This window comes from Chenopodium album, chromosome 6 (genome assembly GCF_948465745.1).
Source record: "Chenopodium album chromosome 6, dcCheAlbu1.1, whole genome shotgun sequence".
Lineage (NCBI taxonomy): Eukaryota > Viridiplantae > Streptophyta > Magnoliopsida > Caryophyllales > Amaranthaceae > Chenopodium > Chenopodium album.
The window spans coordinates 22,847,139-22,866,834 of NC_137839.1; the positions used below are offsets into that span (position 1 = coordinate 22,847,139).

The window sequence follows — 19,696 nt, forward strand, 5'->3', positions numbered from 1 at the left end:
ATATTTTTGTATAGTAATATTAATTTACTTGCATTGAATTTTTTTACAGATGTGGCTAATGGAAAGACTAGAATTAATAAGTCCTCCAGACAACATTGAAAAGTACACTCCAAACTGCTTTGTGAGAAGGAAGAAACGCTTATCTAAGATGGGGCGCCATGAATGGAAGAAGGTCTTCGGCTCTTACAATTTTACCATCAAGTGGGTCGTCCCTTGGTGAAAAATAGAAAAGATGATTGGTGTCAACAAGCAACCTTTCTTCCATCTCCCAAGCTTATCCAGAATGACTTTTTGTTATCCATGCAGGGTAAAAAGACAGTACGACCTACTTCAAACAATTCCTTCCGGGGATCTTCGTCGTCCCTATAAATTTCCTGTCTCTCAAGAAGTAGACAAATTTGATGCTTATTGGAGCACTAGACCTTTATGGGAAGTGATCACCCAAAAGGTTCCTCCTTCCTTGGCCAATGACATGAAGAAGTGGCTTCTGAAGAAACCTTCAAAGGACACGAAAAAAAATCAGAGTAAAAGTGATGTGAAGAGTCTCAAGGTGACAAAGTGATTCCCGTTAAGGAACGCATGGGTGAAAGAGTTGAGTTTAAAACACCTACAATGCCTAAGAAGAAAAGCTCTACGAAGGATAAAGGAAAGAGAAAAGATGACACTATAGAGAAGAAGGCTTGGGTAGAGAAGAAACATGGGGTCCTAGATAAGGGAGAAACAATTTACTCCAAAATTAAATGTAGGTTTTCTAAAGGATGCCTACTAGCTAAAGTTATGGATGAAGAAGAGGATGCAGATAAAAATTAGAAGAGAGCAAAGAAAGAGAAAAGAGATTAAAGCATTGCTTAACTTTTAATTATTAGACTTAGTTTTAAATTTAAAGTTAATTTATTTAAGCTTTATTTAAATTCTATCAATAATGTAATTGTTAATTTATTTTATTGCATCTTTTTTGATTAAATTATCTCTTTTAAATTTAATTTATTAAAGCAATGAAAACAGAAAATTTAATTTTCCAGAAATTTTTTTGAGTACGGAAGTCGAAAATTTTCCAAAAAACACCGAAATATTCCCAGGTATTTTGCAGAAAATGGCGTCGCGCTTTTACAACTAGCGCCAGCTGTGGCAGTTTGGCGTCAGGCGACAGGCGTTGTCGTCTAGCGCTAAGGTTCATCGGCTGGCGCTGGGATTTTTTCTGTGACGCCGATGTTCCGTCGATTTTCTGTCAAATTTATTTTTAAGTCTAGGATGCGAGGTTTGAAAAAAATAAAGTGGTCGTACCCGTAAAGGGTTGCCTATGTATCCTTTCTTAAGGAATTAGGCCAAACGTAGCTCTCTTGAGTGTCCTACTTAAGTAATTATGGGTAGTACTTTTTTAAGTTGGTCAAGATTTGTCATGTTCGAGAACTCATTGCCATCCATATCAGTTAATTTTGCTGCACCTCCTGATAGGATTGTTTTGACAACATAGGGTCCAGACCAATTAGGCCTAAATTTCCCCCTTGGATCTAGAACATTCTTCCTTAATGCTTTTAACACCAAGTCTCCTACTTTGATGTTTCTTGTCTTGACCTTCTTATTAAATACCATATTTTTGTAACAATTCTTCACACTCGGCTTGAAAGTGAGTTCCATTGTCACTTATCATTTCATGTGGGACTCCATATCGACAAATAATATTTCTTTCGATAAAGAGTGCAGCATGTTTTGCAGTGAGTTTAGCATATGATTGTGCTTCGACCCACTTTGTGAAGTAATCAATTGCTACTAAGATATATTCATGACCTCATGTTCCTGGGGGAGTGATTTTACCAATAATGTCAATTCCCCATGTAGAAAATGGCCATGGAGAAGTGTAGGTGTAGAGTAGAGATGGAGGAACATGTTGTAAATTGGCATAAATTTGGCACTTAGGGCATCTTTTTACGTAATGATGACAATCTCTATTCATGGTAGTCCAATAGTATCCTTCTCGCATTATCTTTTGGACTAGCCTTTTGCCATTTACGTGAGTTCCACAAATTCCTTCGTGGACTATCCTCATTGCTCTTTGAGCATCCTTTTTCCCTACACATAAGAGAGCTCGACCCTTAGGTACCCTTTTGTGTAACTCGTTGTCTATGAGTACGTATTGGGAAGCCAAGAGTCTTAATGCTCGTTTTTCTCTTTTGTCAGCATGGGGAGGGTATTCTCCTTTGGTGACATAGTTGAGTATATCCGTATACCACGGTTCTTCTTCTTGGATCACTTCATCATCTTCTATAGCTTGAATATAAGCTGGTTTATGCCTTTTTTCTATAGTTAGAGGCATTTGCTCGATTTCCGTGGGAATCCTAACCATTGAGTCTAGTCTTGCAAAGGCTTCAGCAAATTGATTTTCTTCTCTAGGTAGATATGTGTATTCCACCTTCTCTAACTGATTAGTGAGAGTTTCCAGATAAGTTTGGTAAGGGGCTAGACTTTCGCTCTTTACTTTCCATCTTTTAGAGCTTTTATTGATGGTCAATGAAGAGTCTCCGAATATTCGTAATTTTTTCACTCCTAATGCCAAAGTTGTTTCGAGGCTTACCACGCATGCTTCGTATTCAGCAGCATTGTTGGTAACGTCGAAATCAAGCTTTATGGAGATTGGAACATGCTCTTCTTTAGGTGATACTAGTAATACTCCAACGCCACATCCCTTTTGGTTTGAGGCTCTGTCGAAGTATAAGGTCCAAGTATCGTCCCCGGTGACCATCATGTCTTTATCTGGAAATTCATTGTCGTGTATTGGCGTCGAATCTTCTATTGGAAAGTCTGGTAGAAAATCCGTAACCACAGACCCTTTGACAGCTTTTTGGGCATGAATCTTACGTCAAATTGGTCTAAGTTGACTATCCATCTTGATATGCGCCCATTGAGTGTAGATTTCTTGAATAAATACTTGAGTGGATCCAATTGGGAAACTACAAAGACTGTATGCACGAGCATGTAATGTCTTAACTTGGTTGTGGCCCACACCAATGCGAGGCACAATTTCTCAAGTAGTGTATAGCGTACTTCATATTCGAGCATCTTTTTTCTTAGATAGTAGATCACATTTCTTTGCCTTCTACTTCTTGCGCTAGCGTGGCTCCCATTGTCTCTTTGGTGACTGTTAAGTACAACCTAAGAGGTATTCTCGGAAGTGCTGGTGCTAATACGGGAGGATTTGGAAGATAGGCTTTGATCTTTTCAATGGCTTTTAGACACTCGTCATCCCATATTACTGATACATTCTTTTTAAGCTTTTTAAAGATTGGTTCACATATTGTTGTCAATTTTGATATGAACCTGCTTATGTATTGCAACCGGCCAATAAATCCTCGAATTTGCTTCTCGGTTTTGGGCGGTGGTATTGACATGATTGCTTTGATCTTGGTTGGGTCTATCTCTATTCCTCTAGAGCTTATGACATAACCCAAAAGCTTGCCTGAGGTGACTCCAAAAGCACACTTAAATGGATTCAACCTCATGTTGTATTTTCTTAGCCTTTTGAAGAATTTTCACAAGGCTATTTGATGGCCTGGGCGATCTTTTGATTTCACAATCATATCGTCTACATATACCTCAACCTCTTTATGCATCATGTCACGGAGCAAGGCAGTCGCTGCTCGTTGGTAAGTAGCACCCGCGTTTTTCAACCCTAATGGCATTACCGTGTAGCAGTAAGTACCCCATGGTGTTATGAAAGTTGTTTTCTCCATGTCTTCTTCCGCCATGAGAATTTGATTATACCCCGCGTATCCATCCATGAATGAGAAGTGCAAGATTTGTTGTGTTATCTACCAGAATATCGATGTATGGTAAAGGGAAGTCGTCCTTTGGACTTGCCTTATTTAGATCTCTATAGTCAACACACATTCTTACCCTTCCATTGTTTTTCGGAACTAGGACGACGTTGGCGACCCATTCAGGGTACTTGGATACCTTGATAAAACCTCCAGTTATTTGTTTTTGAACTTCTTCTTTTATTTTAAGAGCTACGTCGGGTTTCATTTTACGTAACTTTTGTTTTACAGGTTTCATTCCCGGAATTAGCGGTATGGTGTGTTGAGCTATTTCTCTATTAATACCTGGCATATCTTCATATGACCAAGCGAATACATCGATGAATTCTTTAAGCAAATTAATTAAATCGGTTCTTTCTTGTTCATTAAGTGTTAATCCGATTTTAACTTCTCTTTTATTAGTTGAATCATTTGAGATATCAACCGTCTCAGTTTCTTCAATTATCGATTTTTTCTTTTCAAGTGTTTCCATTGCTTTAATAAGTTCTTTGTCATTTTCATTGTTAGCTAAGCAATGCTCGTCATCTTGGGTTAAAGAAGAACACAAGGAGTAAGAGGAAGAAGACATATTATTAAATTCGGAAATCATTACATCGAAGAGAGATATGTCCTCAGGGACTTGATCGCTAACTATCCTAGGGGAAGAGATGGAAGAAGAGGGTGCTACAACTAAAGATTTAGATGACTCTATAGGAAGAGACTCTGACTTTGACTCTGACTCAGACGATTCTTCGAACATCGGTCCTTGCTCCGTTGTGATGGAGATTTTTCTTCTTCTTGGAGTAGTCACCTTGACGGTCTTACGCCACCCTTATCATGATCCTTCCGATGGAGTGATGAGCTTTGAGGGATCAAAGCTTTCGCTTTGTAGGACCGTTTGGATGAGCGAGGAGTTATCCTCTATGTACGTTGGCTCATCTTTTTCTCGCCCAAATAGTAATCCCATGACATTAAAGCCAAAGCATGGGGTGCTTTCTCTTTATGAACAGGAGTTGGGATTTCATCTATAAAATAGCATGGATAATCCTCGCCTTCTTTTATGAATTGTCCATTGAGGGTAAGAGGATACTAATTCATAGGGATTGCTTTCTTTTGGATGCGAGCGTTCCTTCGTGCTTTTGACTTTTCATGGGCTCGCTTGAGATCTTCCAGAGTCGGTTCGAAACAAAGTCCGAAAGTGTCTAATTAAGGGAGGCAAGGTGATTCCATCGATTTTGCTATTCCTTTCTTCTTTCCTAGGGTCATTCCAGGAAAATGTCCTTGTTTCTTCAGGATAGCGTTCACTATCATATTGGAGTGGGGGTCGTGGCAGAGAGGGGTCCTTTCATCCTCCTCGATTAAGGAGACCTCTTCATTAAAGCCCCACAAATCGTCATCATTTTCATTGTGCCCCACATTAATTATTGGATTTTCTATGGCTTTAGTTCTCATGGGTGAAACATTGATCGTGATGGGAATTCCTCCAACTATGGATTTTACTTGTTGGTGAAGAGATGAAGGGACGACCTTTGAGTTATGAAGCCAAGGGCGTCCCAACAATAGATTAAATGATGCCTTAATATCTACTACTTGGAATGTAGTAGAGTGTTCTATAGCTCCCGCCGTTATATTCATGGTAATCTTACCAAGAGCTTGACGACGAGTGTTGTCTTAAGCTCTTATTCCTTGTGTTGATGGGGTTAGGTCTTCATCCCTTATGCCTAGCATTCTCGCAGTTCTGAGTGGAAAGACATTAATGGTCGATCCATTGTCTACAAGAGTCATAGGGACGTTCATTCTCTTGCAAACTACTGTGAGGTTTAATGCCTTATAATGCTTGTCACCTTCTAGAGGTAAATCCTTGTCGGAAAAGGTGATCAAGTTGATAGGACTAGGGAGATCACTCGTAAGGAAGTTAGCCAACCCCTCAGGAGTGGTGTTAGAATCTATTCCTATCTTATCCAAGGCATTCATCACTACCAACCTATGTTCTCGAGATGATGCTAGAAGCTTCCATACATTCATTTCAACCTTGGTTTTCTTGAATTGTTTGACAATATCATTGTCTTCTATGATAGGTATGGGAACTTGCTACGTAGTTGGTATAGGTTGTGTCGAAATAGGAGGTTTCATTCTCCCGGATCTTGTGAGGACGTCTATTGATGAATCTTCTTTAACCCAGAAGTCATCCATGGCATATGACACTGAAGGTGGAGGTCCTACCATGTCTTTTAGGTAAACGTCTTCTTCATCACTGTCCCAAACTCCATTAATACTTATGTATTCTTCTTGTGGAATTTGGACTAGCCTTTTGTCATCAATCATTTTCTAAATTAAATCCTTAAATTTAAAACAGTTTTCAATAGTGTGACCCCCTGATTGATGGTATTGACAGTAGAATCTATCTATCCTTTTTAAGGATTTAAATGGTCTCGGTTCGAGATGTTTGACCTCGCCACACTCGGAGAGCATATTGAACATTTGAGCATATGGAATCCCAATTGGAGTATAGAATCTATTACTCTTCTTGGGTTTATCAATTACTTGCAAAGAAAAGGGTTTCTTCTTTGTGGATGGAATCTTGTCACCCTTTTTCTGAAGCTCCTCTAATTGTTTCTTCGCAACTTCGAGAGCTTCACGTAGCAAGTTTGATCCCTTTAACATGGAAAGTGTAAGCAACTGTATGTCCTCTTTACTTGCTAGTTCAAGAAAGTCATCCATGGCATCGAAAAAGATCTCCTCCTCATCTTCAATAGCGTGGATTTCTTCAACAGGTTTGATGAGAGATGAGGGATCAACCTCATTTTCCTTATCAGAGATGGCTAAGGAGTGAGCAAGCGCTGCACTATCAATACTCGGCTTCTTTCTGGCAGGAGGCAATGGTAGCTTGTTATTGTCGATTAAGTCTTGGATAGCTTCCTTAAGCTTCCAACAATTTTCGGTAAGATGACCCCTACCTTGGTGATACTTGCAATGTGCATTGGGGTTCCAATTAGCCATCCTCTTCTCGATCGGTGGGTCCCCGAATGGTCCAATAGGAGTTATAAGACCTTTTGCATTTAATCGCTCAAATGCAGTGTCATAACTCATACCTATAGGAGTAAAGTTCATCATAAATGGTTTCTTTTGTCCTTGATTATTCATAGCAAGGACTTCATTTAAGTTAAAGGTACTAACATTGTTTGAGTGGGTGGTTTTGGAAGAAGAAGGATTGTCGTTCTTCTTTCCTTTCCAGCCACAGTTGGAGTTACTGTTAGCAGCTTTCAGCTTAGCTAGGTCATCTTTAATATTGATTCCAATGTCAGACGGGCTTGAAGGTATGGAGATTATTCTGGTATTTGAGATGCCTGGAGTATTTTTCTTGAAGGTTCTTGCTGAATAACCTCACATATTCTTTTTCACTTGGCACCTCAATCATCTTAGCTGAGGTTTCTCTCCATTTGTTAAAGAAAGAGGTGAAACCTTCGTTCTCCTTCTGCTTGAGGATTTCAAGTTCCCTATAGTCAGTCTCAACTTGAATGTTGCACTTGTATCCATCAATGAAAGCATTTACTATGGACTCCCAAGTTGAGGTTCTTTCTTTCTCAAGAGAAAAGAACCATTGTTGGCAAACGGTTTCGAGAGATAGTGAGAACAAGGAGGGAAACACCTTCTTGTCAATACCCTTAATACTCATTATTGTTTCGAAGGCTCTTAAATGAAAGTAAGGGTTGTCAGCCGCTTTGAATTTCTGGATGTTGTTGGCATTGAACTTCTGCGGAAGAAGATCCTTATCCACCGAAACCCCTTGTGAGTTAATTCCTTGAAACTTATAGTCACTAGACAGTTTGCTCAGACTCTCTTGCATGAGGTCCATCTGTTGTTTCACAGGATCATCAATCTTGAGGGTTAAAACCTTTAATGCCTCAGTCACAGTAATCAATTGGTTCCTGAGCTCATTAACTTCCTCTTGAGTTGCCATTATTGTCTTAGCTTTCCTTTTACGAGCGATCGATTTGTCGAAAAAGTTGGACTTGAATAAAAAGGTTGTCTTTGATGAAATGCTCTTCCTTTCTTGACCACGCGCTGTAAATTAAACCAGTTTTGTTTTAATTACTTAACTCAAATTGACTTTGACTATACGGTTTGAAAAAGAAAAAAGCAAAAATAGGTGCATATTTTTGCAAAAATAAGGTATATATTTTTGGGAGTTAAGTATAGGGTTCAAACAAGTGATCTAATTGGAGGATTAATATCCAACTTACCCCCCTAAAAAAAATGACGGAAAATACGCGCATACAAGACTCCCTTAGACATGGTCAAAGTGTACATTAGTGTGTGCTTTATATGGTGAGTGTAAGTGACATGCTTTGACTCTTGTGTAAGAACATGGGACTTAATGCTTAGACTTGATTAATGACTTGACAAGGTAAAAAATAACTGAATCGACTAGAAAACTGTTCAATTAGACATAAGGCGATGACTCGAGCAATAAACCGAACTATTGCCAAAACGATAGGACTGTGGCCTCTCTTTGCAGACGACAGGACTGTCGCCAGGCGCTACGCTCCACAAAGTGGCGCTGCAGTTTAAATCTTGGCGCCATTGCTGGAACGTCGATCTGGAACTGCTTTCGGTATTATTACTCTACTGGGTATGCCTAAAGTCGTACTAAGTCAACTCTGATTAAATTATTAAACTTTAATTACTCAAATTAATTAATTAATTAATTAGGCAAAGTTCTTTTAGTCATAAATCAGTTTATTTAATCTTAGCGCAAGTCAAACAAACGGTTAGGAAAAACACATAGAGGATGCACAACCAATAATGCACAATTAGTCAAGTAGGCACAACATGATGCAATGAGTTTGCAACCTAACCATGGCTCTAGTTCTCTAAAGTTCGGGATATGGGATAGTCAATAGAGGGTCCATGGTTAATTGTCCAGATACACCGCGTGGAAGCCTAACCGTGAAGGGTTGGCGCGAGTGGATGGGACACCGCGAGTTTAGAAAAACTCGCTTCCATGGTTTGGTGAATTCAAAATTCTCGGATGTACCCTTTGTTGCTCAGAGCGTTCAATCAAGTAGATGGAGCATGAATTCCCAGGGGGTTATGTCCATATGTAGAACACATATGGGTTTCAGAAAAGTGAGAAAAACTCAATCAGGAAGTAGGATCGAGCAAACAGTGCTAAAAACTAGTCGAAATTAGAACGCATATTTCTGGCTCGGTATTGGAAGAACTTGGCGCCAGCAAACAGAGGCTTGCGCCACAATTTAGCTTTAGCGCCTGGCAACAAAAGCTGTCGCCTGGTGCTAACATCAAATTGTTGGCGCTTGACTTTGTTCCCTGACGCTAGTTCCTACATGCCTCAGCAGCTTTCTGTGCTCGATAAAATTTTCCAGTTTCGCATAGCATTATTTCGATCCTAGTTGTGAAAGATATTCCTCAAATTTCCTACGTGTAAAAATCCTATGTTTTTAACTCATTACGGATGGTCTTTCCAATGAGATCTTTTTTATGCATATGACAATAATGTTAATCAAAATTACGCACATGAAATACTTAGAACTTTTCGAGTCTCATCCACTCATTCTAAATCGTTGCCGAAATAAATTTCAGGAATTAAAATAGAAATCCTCCCCAGTGGAGTCGCCAAAAAAATGTAGGGAATATTTCAAGCATTATCCTTAGCTTGAACCCCACTGTGATCATACACTAAAGTACGGTGGCGTCCAAAGGGAAAGAAGATAGAGCAAAAGAGTCGCCAACAAGTTTTAGGAACTTGTAAACCGTTCACAGGGTGAAGGTTACACCCCTTAACAATCTAGGAGATCGTTCACTCCAATAGGTCTGGAACCATGACTGTTAGTTCGGGGATGAAGGTACAAATCCAACCTAAAAGATATTGAACTTGCCCTAATAATAGGCCTCTACTTTATTCTGATCGTATTCATGTGCGCTTTCTGATTAACATGCAATTAATAGATTTAACCCTAAACCTATTTATCTATGTTGGTTGAATTTAATGCACAAATAAACTATTATTGGCGATCACTTGAATCATAATCATATTAATCCTAAATAAGATTATTAATTATCTTATTAAGCGTGATTACAAGTACCAATTCCCTTTAAACATGCATAAAAGGCATGATTAAGCAATAACAATAACTATAATATCAAGCAACATAATAATCATAATAGTAATTATAAAAAATTATAATCATAATATTCATGTTAAAGCATAATAATAGAAAGATCCTAGGCATGATACTAACAAGATTAATAACAAACCCTAGCATGTCACTAAACAATAAAAATCAAAGCTTAGCCCTAACATGATACTAACATAAATATTAGGAAAGAATATAAAAGGCATCATACTTTTAATCATACTTGATACTAGGATTTTTTAGTTATTTCCCTAAACATGATACTAGGAAGATCAAAACACCCTAACATGACGCTAGCAATCATAATAACAACCTAAGCGTTCAACATCATAATATTAATAAAAACCATTAAAGCACTTACTTGGATGCCTCGTACCTCTTTCTAATAACAAAATACACGCGTTAGTAACTTCAAGGAAAATAATAAAAATCAAACAATTAAATTAAATAATTGAAATAGAGATTAAGGACCAAACCCTCAGAAATTAAAACCTTTCACGTCTAGGGCGAAGGCAACTTCGAACAATGCTAGGTGTTTCTTGGTCTTGTGAATACGGAATTTTGTATGTAAAAAGGTTGGTTTAGAAAAGAGAGAGAGAAAGCTTAAGCTTCGAGAGAGAAGAGAATTAGAGAGTTGTTGATCTTTGATGAGAATTGGTGATGAAAAACGGAGATTTTAGGAGGATATTTATAGACAAAATCAGCCACAAGGATAGAAAAATAAATCAGAGTTTCGACGAGGAAAAAAGAAGTTAGCGCCAGGCTCCAGGCATTAGCGCCAGGCGCCAGGCATTAGCGCCAGGCGCTAATGTCTATCGTCAGGCGCTAATTAATATTTTCACGCGTTTTCTAAATTCAGATAAAATTTAGCCGTACAGAAGGGAAAAATCGTATTTTCCTTAAAAAAAAACTCTTTTATTTTGATTAAAATTCTAAAAAGTCAACAAAAGTTAATTTATCAATGCTAATTGAATAAGGAATGAAAAGAACCTTCTAGAAGAATCTAGAAAACTAAATCCAATCCTAATTTCTTTAGAATGATATATCCATATTAGGCCCTCCTCTAGATCACTGGGCCGCATATAAGGCTCAAACCGGGCCCTGTTTAGTAATTTGGTCATAACTTCCTCATTATTCATCGGAATTGGGCTTATAATATATCGTTTGAAAGCTCTTTTCAAGCCCCATCCAACTAATCCATTATTGGACTCATACTATGGACCAACCAAACTGGATTGGCTGTTTTCTTAATATAGGTTTTCAAAAACAGAGAGAGAAGAAAAGAAATTAAAACTATCCGCAACATCAGACTTTCCATACTTTCACTTCATTCGATTATGATTCGAAGTGAAAGGTACTCATCACCGGGTTTGGTTTTGGGGAGACACAAATGGGTGTCTACAAGTAGCATGCTAGAGATTTCTTATTATATTTCGCAGTTTGTATGTACTCAGCTTTGCTGATTGCGTGCTTTATGTGTCTTTTTTTTTGTCATGGCCTTCGCCTTTCAATGACCCTGTGACGATCCAATTTTTACACTTGTAATATTAGGGAGCAGATTAACCACAGGTTCTTACACATGCAGCATCAGCATCTAGGTGGTGGGATTTTGAGTGGGTGTTGGTTATTGTTCACATTTTATTTTATTTATCAAGATTGGATTTATTTAAACTCTGATTTGATGACTTGCTACTTTTATTGGGTTTTGAATAAGGGCCTTTATGGTTCCAACTTGTAAGATTTAAATTTGGTTTTGTTTGTTGGTTTGAATTTATTTTGAACAGATTTAGTTTTTCAGTGCAAAAATTTTAAAATAGCCTTAACGTTTGAACACGTAGCAGTAGCACACCAATAATTCTCTTGGATTTTGGACAGGATATTTACAGTTTTAAAGAGAGAATTATTGGGGTGTTACAACAACACATAAAGAACATATAATTGTACCTTTGAAGCGTGATTCCACATGCAATCGAGCAAAAACAATGGGAGATAAAGAACCCCAAGCGTGATTCCTGTACTTGGTCCATGGTGTAATACCCCGTATTTTTATATGTATTTTATTTAAAATGTGTATTTTGTAAAAGTATTTAAATAATTTTAATGTTTTAATTATGGTATTTTAATTATTTATTCTATATAAGTTTGCAAATATTTTATAAAAAGAGAAAGTTTATTGAATTAATTATTTTGTAAAAGTTGGGGTTTATGTTAGGAAAATATGATTTTAATGAATTTTATTAGGGAAAGGATAAGGAAAATTAAAAGAGGAAAATTTAGGGAAAGGGTTAGTAGAGAAGGGGGTATAAATATCTCACTTATGAGGCAAATCAACTTTGCCCAAAGTGGAGAAAACCCAAGGTAAACTTCTCTTTCCTTTCTCATTATTTTTTTTATCTTTCTTTTCTTTCTCTTTTTTCCCCCCTTCCCCTTCTCTTTTTTTTTTCAGCTTCCCTTTTTCCCCCACCATTGCCGACCACCAGCAACGTCAGCCACTCAGGTGGCCGCCGCTGCCAACAGGTTGCTGCCGTTTTCCTCCTCCCCTTTTCGGTTTTCGAAAAAAATAAAAACTTAATCTTCATTGTTTAAAACTAATCTATGCTTAGATCTAATTAATAATTTTGAGTTTTGGGATTTGATTTTGAAATTTTATAATAAGTATTTATTATGGTTCATATAATTTTTATTGATGCTATAAGCATGAGGAAGGAGCTATATAAGTGTCTATGTACACGAGGAATAAATTGTATGTTGGTGCCTTAGTGCACTTAAGTTGTTTTTAACACCGAGGGATAAGATTTGTGGCGCTTTATGCGTTTAAGGTGTCTTTGACACTAAGGTAGATTTAAAAAGGGTTCAATATTAAATATTTTGTGGTCACTAATTATTCAAGAATTAAATTGGTATGTTTGATGGTTTGAATAACTGTCATTGATTGAATTACTATGTTTTGAGAGTCATCACCAAGTTTAAAAATATGTAAATAACGTAAAGAGAAAGAGATTACGCACCAATACTCTTGGAACGTATATACCTTGAGTATGAACATATGGGGGGAGTTATGTGACTTTATATTTGATCATAACTTCTAATGGAGTACAAAACACTGTACATTCCTTTTCATTATTATTATGCGCTGGAATTCCGCCACCTACGTGTGCTTTTGTGCTGGCACTGTTAGCTTCTGTGTCAGTTAACCTTAATTTATTTAGGGGAGGTAGAGTTGGAAACCCGTTCGATGCGTGATCAACGCTAAATAAATTATTTAGTGGTCTAGTTGAAAAGTCTTGTTGAATGTTGTGTGTGCTTGTAAATAGGTGCATTAAGGTAAGAGTGTGTTGATAGGTGAAAGCATGTTAGTGTGTTTATTTACGCTTATGTACTCAACTTTGCTGATTGTGTGTATGTGTGCTTTGGCCATGACTTTATCTTGGCCCTATGATGACCCATTTTTAATGGAGAGTAGTGGAAACAAGTAGAGATAAGCTTTTCAGGTATTGCAGCATATTCATAACGGGGCATGAGTGAAGAGCGAATCATGCTAGTTTTCATTAGTTACAATGTGTTTTATGCTTTAATTATTTATGATATTATTTATACGTGGAACTAACGTTAAGTTTTGGATTTGATTCGGTTTTCAATAAGGGCCTTTAGTGGTTCCAAGTTGTAGGTTGACTTATATTTGATTTTGTTTGAGTTGGTTTAAACATTACTTTTGTTTGGATGACTTTTGAGTTGACTTATTTTAAATGGTTTTGGTGTTTAAGTCTTCCGCTGTGTATCTTTGACGGTTGCCTTAGCCGTTTTCACGGTGGCGGTAATGTCTTAGATATTCCTAAATCGTATTTTTAAAGAGTAAAATAGGTATTTAAAGGAAAGGAATTTCTAAGGTGTTACAAAGCGGTATCTGAGAGCTTTGGTTGAGATTTCAATTACCACTAACCCAAAAACGCTTTTCTTAGAACTTTGTTTTAAACTTGGCCAAGTGATTATTTAATTATGAAGTGTTGAATTAAACTATTTTAATTTTTTGTTCTGGTTTTATTTTAAGAGGACCGAGTAATTATTTTTATTTTAGTAAAAGGTCCGAATTTTTTTTTTTTTATGAGGGACTCCCGAATTTTTTTTTTTTTTTAAGAGGGGTGTCCGAATTTTTTTTTTAGTGAGGGCTGAAATATTGGCCCTTCTCCCCTTTGATTTTCGAAATTTTTTTCTTAAAAGGGTGAAAACCTTTTAATTTGTTCATGTTGCAGGGAAGCAAGGATTAAGGTAAGTATTATGTGTTAATAGCTTTTAAAAGCATGTTGGTGAGATTGGGTAGGAAAGAATTTAGGCATATAAGTTAGTTATAATCATGTTCTTGTGTGCATTAATATTTATGTTGAGATGTTCAATCATGTTTATGGATTGCTTATGTGATTACGTGTATAGAAATAATTAAAATTGTTTGATTGAACATTGAACCTAATTCACGCAAGAACTGTATTAAATATTTTATTTTATTTTATTTTATTTTTGGGAGGGGAACTATTTTCTAATTCTTTTCCTCTACAAGATGCCAATCTTTCCTATCAAATTTACTCAAATGATATCACTTGTTAAGAAACACAATTAACACCCTTACGGTTTTGTGGAAAAGATCAGATATTTTTGTTCCCATATGAGTAATGTCTTACGGAACAGAGTTTATGATACCCCTGACCGCATATCAGCAATGATTATCCATTGCCCTCCAAAGGAGCCTCCTTACATCGCTGTCAAAGAGAGATTTTCTGATTTTTACCTTCCAGGAGACATCCCAAATTATCACAAATACAGAGATTATTATGTCCAGTGGTATCCAGATTATGCTTTCCTGACTAACTACCTCGTAAGAGTGGAAAAAGCTCAATGTCAGCACTTAAATCTTCCCTACCCTGACTACTACTATGATAATCCCGTAGGAAATAATCCTCCTCCTAATCAACAGTTAGGAAGTTCTTCTTATTTAGAGGGTAATCAGGCAGAAAGAGGAGAACAACAGGAGGGAGATAGTTCACTTATGGAGATTTCTAATCCTAATCCACCTCCAACTCCAATAATAATAGACATTTCATCTCATGAGGGGGAAGAGGGGGAGTTTGTACAAGTAGAACCCGAACCTGAGACACCTGAACCAATGGAGGAGACAAATGATTCTGACTTTGATCCTACAAGCTACAAACAATCAACTGACAAAAGGGATAATGTCCGAAAGGATTAGACTCCTATAATTTCTTTCTATTAGGAACTCTTACTTTATTTTCAGCATTATTATTGTTCGCAGTCTAAGTAATAAGTGGCATGTCCACAAGGATTCAGTAAACTTATGAAAATTCATAAGTGATTAAACTCATTTATATTTTAGTATTTCATTCTTTCTTTATATCAATAAAATTTCCACTTTATTTCTTTACTTCTTTCTGCCAATTTAATTTGTCTCAATCACAACAAATAGTTCCATCTCCAAATTATCCATCTTGTATTGCTATCCCAAATTTACAAACCTTACTGCAATTGAATTTAACTCATAGTTTTAAGCCTTGAGGGTTGGGAATTATTTTTATTTATTTATGTGATTCTTTATTAAATTCATGGTTGGTTAGCAATCAATAATTAATTGCTAAGCTACAAATTTTTAGAAAGTTTAGCACTATTACCCCAAATTGTTAGCTTCAAATTTATTGTGTATGATTTAAGGGTAATTAATTAATGGATGAGTGTATGCCTTGGGAGCTAACAAAAACCATATTTAATTTAGAACCTTATTCTTTTAATTCAGGAGAAGAAAGATGGCGGGAGGAAGCAGTACTAACAATGATGGAAATGAACTTAGTGAAGTAGTGAGGCAATTGGCAGCAGTTACCCAACAACTGGGAAGGAATCCAACTGGTAATGGGGATGCTCAGGGAAATATTTTCAAGAAGGTGGCCCAAAGCAAGCCACCAACCTACTAAGGAGAGCCTGACCCTACCATTTTGGAAAACTGGTTAAGGGAGTTTGAGAAACTATTTGGGGTAGTTGGATACCCAGAAAATTCTAAAGTGAGTTGTGCAACCTACTACTTGAGGGGTGAAGTTGACCTTTGGCAGTGGCGGAGGTAGTATGTGTCCTGGTGGGGCACGTGCCCTACCAGGTTTTTTTAAAAAAAATTTATGTTAATTATTAAAAAAAAAAAAAAAAAAAAAAACTTATATTTTAACTCCATATGACCGATTGACCGTTGCTAGTCTTGCTACATGATCAATGCCCTGCCATTGTCAGTGTATTGTCCCCCACTCCCCCCAATTTCCAATGACTTTAATATTTTTATAAAAAAAATTAATTAAAAACAATTCCAATCACATATTCACGTGACAAAAAGTGAGAAAATCACTAAAAATATTAAAAGTAAAAAAAGTTAAAAAAATTTAGAATTTTCCCCAAATTTTCTCTCTCCTAAAAATATCAAAAGTGTGAACAATAAGTCAGTAACTCAGCCCTCTCCTCGACTGAGACTCCTTGTTGTGGCTCTGCTTCGACTGCTTGCCGAGTCGCCGGTGCCGGTGCTGGATTCCAGTGGCCCACCTCCCACCATTCCATCAAGGTCTTGCTTCTACTCATCTCTACCATTGTTATTCGAGGTATTAAAATTTATTGGGTCTTAATTTTTCAATTTCATTCTATGATTTAGGGTTTAATGTTATACAAATTTGTCTCTAATTAAATCGTTTCTTTGAATCATGGGTGTTAATTTTTAATTAATTGCATAATTTGAATATATTAAGGGCTATTAAGAATGTTAATTGTGTTAAATGTAAGTCCACTATGTGTGAATGTGTCAATTTGTGTGAATTGTGATTTTGTTGTTTGTTGTTCTTCTTGAGTTCTTATGTTATTTACTTATTTGTTGCCTAAAATTAAAGGTAGTAGACTATGAATTATTTCTTGAGTTGATTAATTATAAGTTTAGTATATATGCTTAAAATTTATAAGTATGTTATTAGTTTATATGAAATTTTTTGTTTAAAATTATCTAATTAGACATATAATATAAATTTCAGAATGAAGAGAAAAAATACAAGGGATATTTCAAGTTTCTTTACCAAAAGATCTTCTACTTCAAATCCTTCTCTTTCTCAAGAACAAAATCCCCCTCCATCACAAGAAAATAATCAAAATCTCCCTCCACCACAAGAATGTAATCAAAATCTCCCTCCACCACAAGAATCTCTACAAAATCCTCCTCCACCTCAAGAAAATGAACAAATTCCTCTTCCACATCAAGCAAGTGAACAAAATTCTTCTCCATCACACAACTTTCCTGAAAATCAAGAGGAGGGAACTTATCATGGAGCTAGTTCAAATCCTAGAACTGAAGCTCCAATTCATGAAGGAAGATTAAGTACTTCTGATATTGTTAATCTTCCACAAGATCCCGAAAAAAGGAGAAAGATAAGTGATTTTCATCCGGATGATAGGGATTTGGTTAGAAGAACATACATTCAACGAAAACCTTGTCAACCCGAAGATTTTGTATTTCCTTAAACACCTTTTGGGCCAAAATTGCGTCGCTTCAACAAAAAATGGTTTGATACTTGGCGGACATGGCTTGAGTATAGTGTTGAGAAGGATGCGGCTTTTTGTTTTATTTGTTACTTATTCAAGAAAGACAATGCATCTGGAGGCGATGCTTTTGTTAATGAGGGATTCAAGGCTTGGAATAGAACGGAAGCATTTGCAAAACATGTTGGTGGACACATGAGTGCTCACAACATTACGGTTGTTGATATGAATTCATTTGTCAATCAAAAGGCTTCTATTACAACCGCATTGTCCAAACAATCACAAGAAGCAATGAATGCATATCGAAAGCGGTTAGAAGCTTCAATTGAAACTACTCAATGGCTCCTACTTCAAGGGTTGCCTTTTCGTGGCCATGATGAAAAAGAAACTTCATTGAATAGAGGTAATTTCATTTCTCTATTGTCACTTCTTTCAAAGCATGATCCCGACTACTCGAAAGTTGTTTTAAAAAATGCTCCGGGTAATTGTCAACTGACTTCTCCTCTAATCCAAAAAGATATCATCAATTCTTGTGCAAAAGAAACATCTAAGGCAATTCTTGAAGATCTTGGTGATGGATTTTTTTCCATCCTTGTCGATGAGTTAATAAAATGGGAGAGGTATGTGAACGATTTCTTTGTGTTGTGCATGTTCTTTGACCTTGAAAAATGCTATTGAGTCTATACTTATGGAGCACTCTTTAACTTTCTCTCGAGTACGAGGTCAAGGTTATGATGGTGCTAGTAATATGCAAGGTTCAATTAATGGCCTCAAAACTTTGATATTGAATGAATGCAAACAAGCTTACTTTGTGCATTGTTTTGTACATCAACTTCAATTGACACAAGTTGCACTTCCTAAAAAGAATTCGGATTGTGGGTGGCTTTTTGTTGATGTACTTGCACCTCTTTTGAATTTTGTTGGAGGTTCACAGAAAAGGAAAGTATTTCTTAGAGAAAAACAACATCAACATGTTGTAGAAGCATTGTCTTTGGGTGAACTTGAAACAGGAACAGGATTAAATCAAAAACAAGGTTTGGGTAGACCTTGTGACACTCGTTGGGGATATCACTTCAAGTCGATCTTAAATGTGCTTGATTTATATTCTTCCATCCTTCTTTCCCTTGATTCCATTGCAGAAGTGTCTGATGCACTTGATTCAAATAAAGCACAAGCTATTACACACTTTTTGATGTCATTTGATTTTGTGTTTGTGGCACACTTGATGGTTGATATATTTGCGATTACAAAGGAGTTGAATGAGGCCTTGCAAAAACATGATCAAGACATTGTGAATGCAATGACCATGGTTGACGTAACCAAGGCTAATTTGCAAGAGTTGAGAGATGAAGGGTTTGATTTGCTTATGGAAAAAGTCACTTCTTTTATGGCTAAACATGAACTTGAGATTCCAAACATGGAGGCTAAATATGTTGTTCCGGGGAGAATCATGTTTAGAGGTAAGAGCCCACAAGTGACAGATCTTCATCATTTTCGAGTTGAAGTTTTTATAAGTGTCAATGATCTTCAATTGCAAGAACTTGAAAATCGATTTCCCGAGGTAAGTAAGGACTTACTTGTGTGTATGTCTTCCTTTAATCCTACTAATAATTTTTCATCTTTTGGCAAAAAAAAATTGATTCAACTTGCTAAATTCTATCCAAATGAATTTTCAAGTGCCGAGTTGATATTTTTTGAGCATTCTCTTCACAACTTTATTGTTGATGTTAGAGAAGATGAGAGATTTAGGAATTTGAGAAGTGTAAATGAGCTATCTATGAAACTTGTTGAAAAGGGAAAACATGTAAGTCATCATCGTGTGTACTTGCTTATGAAATTGGTGTTAATTCTCCCCGTTGCAACGACAAGTGTAGAAAGAGTTTTTCAGGAATGACTCAAGTGAAAGATAAATTGCGCAATAGCATGGGAGATCAAATGTTAAATGATTGTTTGGTTACTTATCTTGAAAGAGATTTGTTTGTGAATGTTAGTATGAATGATATTGTTCATCGCTATCAAAATATGAAAACTCGTCGAGAACAATTGTAATAGTTTTTTAAGCATTATTAGGTTGTAATTTGAATAAATATTATTTCTTGAATGATTTATTTTATGGTTTTTTTTTTAAAAAAAAAATAGTGTGGTTAAATTGGAAAATTTTGTTGTTGATAAGTTTGTATTCAATAA

The 19,696-nt window shown here is 36.4% G+C and overlaps 1 protein-coding gene across 1 annotated transcript; it reads left to right on the top strand.

The window, feature by feature from the left end:
• Positions 1-18,197: 18,197 nt before the first annotated feature.
• Positions 18,198-19,403, top strand: LOC145636798 (uncharacterized). The gene has a single exon (XM_081688344.1). The coding sequence runs from the start codon at positions 18,198-18,200 to the stop codon at positions 19,401-19,403; it is 1,206 nt and encodes a 401-aa protein (XP_081544470.1).
• The last annotated feature ends 293 nt before the right edge of the window (positions 19,404-19,696 follow it).

Bases quoted from the DNA above. Each gene is read 5' to 3' on its own strand.
- LOC145636798 (XM_081688344.1), top strand. From the start codon at position 18,198: ATGGAGCACTCTTTAACTTTCTCTCGAGTACGAGGTCAAGGTTATGAT.